The sequence below is a fragment of the Cariama cristata genome, unplaced genomic scaffold (assembly GCF_000690535.1).
Source record: "Cariama cristata isolate BGI_N322 unplaced genomic scaffold, ASM69053v1 scaffold46282, whole genome shotgun sequence".
Classification (NCBI taxonomy): Eukaryota; Metazoa; Chordata; class Aves; order Cariamiformes; family Cariamidae; genus Cariama; species Cariama cristata.
The window spans coordinates 1-5,877 of NW_009605239.1; the positions used below are offsets into that span (position 1 = coordinate 1).

General features: G+C 36.9%; 1 protein-coding gene across 1 annotated transcript; it reads left to right on the forward strand.

The window, feature by feature from the left end:
* Positions 1-590: 590 nt before the first annotated feature.
* LOC104158260 (SEC23-interacting protein-like) lies at positions 591-5,541 on the forward strand (the record flags this gene model as incomplete). The annotated part of the gene is made up of 7 exons (XM_009695864.1): positions 591-710; positions 1,306-1,476; positions 1,889-1,984; positions 2,163-2,369; positions 3,055-3,210; positions 3,982-4,084; positions 5,356-5,541. Coding segments are annotated over exons 1-7 (940 nt in total), but the record flags the coding sequence as incomplete, so codon positions are not given.
* Positions 5,542-5,877: the final 336 nt, after the last annotated feature.

A 5,877-nucleotide genomic window follows, 5' to 3' on the forward strand; every position in this document is an offset into this window, starting at 1 on the left:
TGACAAAGGTGTTAAACAGTGCTGGTCCCGATACCGACTCCTGAGGAATGGCACTCGTCACCGGTCTCCACTTGGACATCGAGCCGTTGACCGCAACTCTTTGAGTGCGACCATCCAGCCAATTCCTTATCCACTGAGTGGTTCATTCGTCAAATCCACATCTCTCCAATTTAGAGACAAGGATGTCGTGTGGGCACTGTCAAATGCTTTACACAAGTCCAGGTAGATGACGTCAGTTGCTCTTCCCTTACCCACCAACCCCGTCATAGAAGGCCACCAAATTTGTCAGGCATGATTTGCCCTTAGTGAAGCCATGTTGGCTGTCGCCAAGCAGTCCAAGATGCTTAAGGAAAGATAGTTTAATTATGGCAACTACCTAAAGCATGAACGGAGGGGGAGAAAAAAAAAAGCTTTTGCTTTTTGCTGAGAATTACTGTGTTCAAGATAATATGTGGGTATTTTAGTTTTATTTCAGCCATCTTTTTTGATCAATCTATACATTCCTGTTACTATTGTGAATAATTTTTCTTACAATTTAGAGACAGGAAAATCTGTCATTTTTCCCAAAGCAACTTTAATTCCTCTTTCCAGGTTCTTTAATTCTGTTTGACATATTGTCTAACCAGAAGGACTTGGCTTCATCAGTAAATACTGGACCATTCTCTGGTGTTAATGGGACTGTAAAGGACATGGCTGTTCATGACAAACAGGTAATTTCCATGCTAGTCTTTCCAGGCAGATAGATCTGGTATTTTCAGCAACTTTTTCTTAAGTTTTCAGAATTTATTAGCTGAAACACAGGTGTGGGTTCTGATGGTACATTTTAACGTGTTAATGGAAATGTGCAGTTTTGTAAATATTGTCAATTCTCAGGACAAACTGTTAGCATCTTTCTCAAGTTTGAAGTAGGTCAGCAATGGGATTTGATCATGAACATCAGCTTTGACCCATGTGGACACGTAACTTGGCCTTAACAGTATCTGAATGATAGGGGAGATGCGTAAGAGGGAAAGAATCTATCTATGTTCAGACTAGAAACAGTGACCAGTTGTTTGATGGTTGATAGGACATATTTTTGAGTGTCAGAAAGCTCAAGAGACCTTTTGCCTTAATAATTTTTGAATATGTATTTAGCTGTTCTATTATTAGTGGAAAATCTGCATCTTGCTTTACTAAAAATGGACATAAATTTACAAAGCTTACATAATAATATTTGTTAGAGAAACTAATTAAACTCATTTTTACTTGCTGCATATTGATTTTTGACTGTTAAATGTGATTCTGTTTCTGCACTGTTTTGTTAAGATGACTGAAGATACCAGTTCCTTGGGCTCCTCGATTACTACTTCTGGTGATGACCTTTGTGAGCCTGACGTAGATGATGATGTTCCTACTTTGCAGAAGACTCTGGAAATGCTTAGTTTGTCGGAGTATGCAAGCACATTTGAAAAAGAGCGAATTGACATGGAGTCTCTGGTACAATAATGTTCACTTGATTTATGGGGATTGCCCAGGATATGGAGGTTTATGTTTGAGGGTTTGGTTGGTTGGTTCGTTGGGTTTTTTTTTCCTTTTTTTTTTCCTTTGAGTTTAGTGTACCATGAGGCATGAAAGTAGTTGCAAAAATAAGATAGTTAATGCGTGATATGAAGACTAAATGTTACGTGACTCTCTCTTTTTCTTTGTGTGGTGTCTCTCCCTTAGTTATGTTAGGGCACTTTTTTATCATGTCATCTTAATTTTTTGTTATTTCTGTAGCTTTATAAAATGTCTTATCTAATTCATAAGTCATTACCAATAAGAAATTATATATATTACTAGAAAAGTTATGAAGTATGCTTTGATGTATGTGTGTTTTGTTGTTGAGTGTTTGGTTTTTTTTTTTCAGCTCATGTGTACAGTTGATGACCTGAAGGAAATGGGGATACCTCTTGGACCAAGAAAGAAAATAGCTAATTTTGTAAAAGACAGAGCAGCCAAACAGGTAAATACATTTTTCAGGAATGAATTAAAAAGTTGTTAAGCAAATGTAACTGACTTCCTTGCTGTGGAGTAACTTCGGTTCTTTAACACACTTGTTAACATCATGGATATATTAAAGGAATTTTGACAGCCATGAAATAAACTTTTTTTTTTCCTAATTTTGAAACTTTTCTCAAAAGGATCAAAAGAAAACAGTAGCAGAAAAGAAAACAGTGCTGGCTGCCACGCTCCAAACTCAAGAAGATGCCCAGAAAGCAAAAGAGGCAGTTAATTCTGTCTCCCCTTCAGAGCCTGGTCAGCTGCATTCAAAGAGGAAGCTTCCAGTTGGTGCATCTGTTTCTTCTGTGAATGTTGACTATGAGTATTTCGAAGTTGGAACTGGCCAGGTGAGACTACATAGATTTAAATGGTTCATTTGGAACAGTGCTGTCCTTTTGCTTGTTGTTGGTTTTTTGGTTTTGTTTGTTTGTTTTTTTTTTTTAATATTGATGATTTGATGCTGCTTCCCTTGATTGTTGTACACCAGTTATGTTTACGTAGGGCTTTACCCTTTGGTGGGAGGGAGGGCTGAGACAGTAGGTTAGATTACTCAAAAGCAAAACTTACTTTAACAGGGATGCCACTACAGGTCATTTTTTATTTCAGCAGTGAGTGAGTTGTAAACATGCTTCTGTTCCAGAAGCGGAACTGTGTGAATTACATAATACTGTATGGTTCTGTGGCTTTACAGTTAACAGTTAATTAATCCATTTATGCTGTTAAGTTTATCTAACTTAAGTTAAATATAACTTAAAAACCAAACCTTGAAGACTTCCTGTTTTAAAGATTTTTTTTTAAATTTTTTTGTACTTTTGAATTTTTTCTTAAAAAGAAAAAGTTTTAATATTATAGTACTAATATGTACTAGCACTATGGTATTAGTATGGAAGAGTGCAATGCAGCGAAAGCTTCCTGGAATTACTGTGAGCATGTGGTGGATTTAATACACAACTTGTTTTTCCTTCCTAGCTAAGTATTATATTAACTAGCTGGCTGTTCTGTGAGATTATATATCTAATTTCTGTTTGATAGGTTTCTGTGGTTTATAGTGCGTTGGACTTTGAACCAGATATTTTCTTTGCTCTCGGTTCTCCTATTGGTGTGTTCCTTACTATGAGAGGTGTGGAGAAGATTGATGAAAACTACAGACTTCCTACCTGCAAGGGATTCTTCAATATCTATCATCCAGTGAGTAAGCAGTAGTTTTGGACTTGATTTTAGTTGGTGCAGATGACAACAAAGCAAAATACTGAGTTTTAACCTCTGAGCATTACACCTCCTGTTCTCCTATGCACATTTCCCAAAACACCCTTTTTAAAAAAAAATGACCCAACGGAAATACGTATTTCAAGTATTTGTGGTCTTTACTGCAAAAGTGAAGTAGAGCTTGGCTATAGGTTCCATACTTAGCGTTCTAGGTATGGGTTGACTTGATAATATTTGCCCTGTTCACTTTCAGAGTTTAAAGAACTTTTTTCTTTCTTTTTTTTTAAATGTCATTAATTTCAAGCCACTCTGATAGATTTTTATGAGGTGTTTGTATTTGAACCATTTACAGGACTTTTGTGAGTTTCCAGTTTAGATTGTGGGAAATTTAGAAATCCTTAGAGGTTTCGCACTGCATGCAGTACATTTGTCCTCTTCTGTCCCATCTTGTTTAACAATTAAACAGTGACATTTTGGTAGAGATCATCAGAGTGCAAGAAAATTTTGCTACTCTTTCACTGTTGTGTTTCCTCTTTAGAATCTCTGTAGGAGAAGAAGACCTAATTAATTAATGAAGCTGCTTAATCTTATGATTAAACTAAATGGTCATGAACTGAGTTTCTGTAAATTGAAATAGACCAGAATTCAAAAATGGTTCTCTATTAATCATAAATAGGGATTTTTTTTCACTGAAATGTGATAATTAGAATAATTTCTAAGATAACCAAATGTCAATGTGTTATTTCTTAACAGCTTGATCCAGTAGCTTACAGGTTAGAACCAATGATCATTGAAGACATGGATTTAAAACCAGTTCTCATTCCACATCATAAAGGCAGAAAAAGACTTCATCTGGGTAAAAAAAAATTTTATATATGGATCTCATTCCTAATTTACTCATTTGATGCAGTTTTTCCTCAATGTCAGAGGGGATTCCTTCCAGCCCCGTAAGTTGGGCATTCACAGTTGCATTCAGATGTAGTAATTGTAATTCCTCCAGATTTGAGCTTCCATTTTAAAATTGCTGTACATCACTTGTTCATGTTAATTTCTAATACGATGTGAAACAGAAACTAAAATCACTGGTTACTTTTAGCTTGTCCCTAATGACCACCATGAAGCATTTAACCAGTGTCTGTTCAGTATTGAAAATGTTGAGGAAAAAGATAGTTCCATAGCCATTGGTGCGCAGGGACTAGATTTTGTTGCCCACAAATAAACATCAGATCAAGGTGCTGTAGTTAAATTTTGCTTAGCTAATAAAGAAAGTCAGTTTTGCAGTACAGTAGAGAATATTACTGTTGTACACATTCACAGACCCTCCTGAAAGCCTGTCTTCAGGCACTTGGAGAAGTTCTGAAGCATCTATACTTTAGAATGGTACATTAGAATGAGTCTGCTTTCCTAGACTGGACAAGGTACTTGTTAAGGACTGTTTTAGGTTACAACTCTCAAAAAGTGTGAAAGGAGAAAAACATGGTCCGTTGCTCCTTACTATTTTTTCTTTGATGTAGGTGAGTGTTCCATGAAATAGTGGTGAGCCCTGATCTAGCAGGCCCATGTGATTCTAACCAGTTGCTGTGAAGAGCTCTCCTTCATTCAGAGTTTACCACCAGTACTGAATGGCAGCTTGGATACTGGTGACACAATTACTGAGCTGTAGCAGAATTACAGGCTAGAGTTGTCTGGTAGTGCTACTCCAAATTCACTACTACTGCAAGAGACATTGGCAGCTCTTCTGGTCTCTTCTGCTGTGCTGGAGTTTGAAACTAGTCTCTCTATACTTTTCTTTTAGTGTAGGATGTTAGGAGTGATTGTGGGTGGTGGTGAGGGATTGACTGGTGTAGCTATTTTTGCAGACCCTTCTGGATTTGGAGGCTGTTGGACTGTTTCCTGTGCTAGTAGATTTTAACTCATTAACCAATTCAGTGAGAAATCAATTGTGTATTCATTACATTTCACCTAATCTTTTTGAATGGAATATAGAAGCAAGAAACATGTTCATGACATAGCAGACCTGTTCCTCCTAATAATTGGAATGTTTGTTGAGGAAGGTTTCATCATTCTGGTTTTAGTTTATAATTTTAAAACCTTCTATGGTGATTTTTTTTCCCCCCCTTTCCTTAGAGTTGAAAGACTCTCTATCTCGTATGGGATCTGATCTGAAACAGGGTTTTATTAGCTCTTTGAAGAGTGCATGGCAGACCCTTAATGAATTTGCACGTGCTCATACATCTTCAACTCAGCTACAAGCAGAACTGGAGAAAGTAGCTAACCAAATTAAAGAGGAAGAAGAAAAGCAAGTGGTAGAAGGTATGTAGACACATTATTGTTTTTCTTACAACTTATCGATCTTGAATTAGTAGAAAGTTGAGTATCCCAGTGATTGCTTGCTATTGATTTTCCTGACCGTATTAAGGAGGCCTCTGTGCTAGAGGCGAGGTGCCCACCAAAGCCGCTCTATCACTGCCCTCCTCAGCTGAACAGGGAAGAGAAAATGCAACGAAAAACTCCTGGGTCGAGATAAGGACAGGGAGAGATCACTCACCAATTACCATCACAGGCTAAACATGCTCAACTTGGGGAAATTAGCTTAATTTATTAGCAATCAAATCAGAGTAGGATAATGAGAAATAAAAACTAAATCAT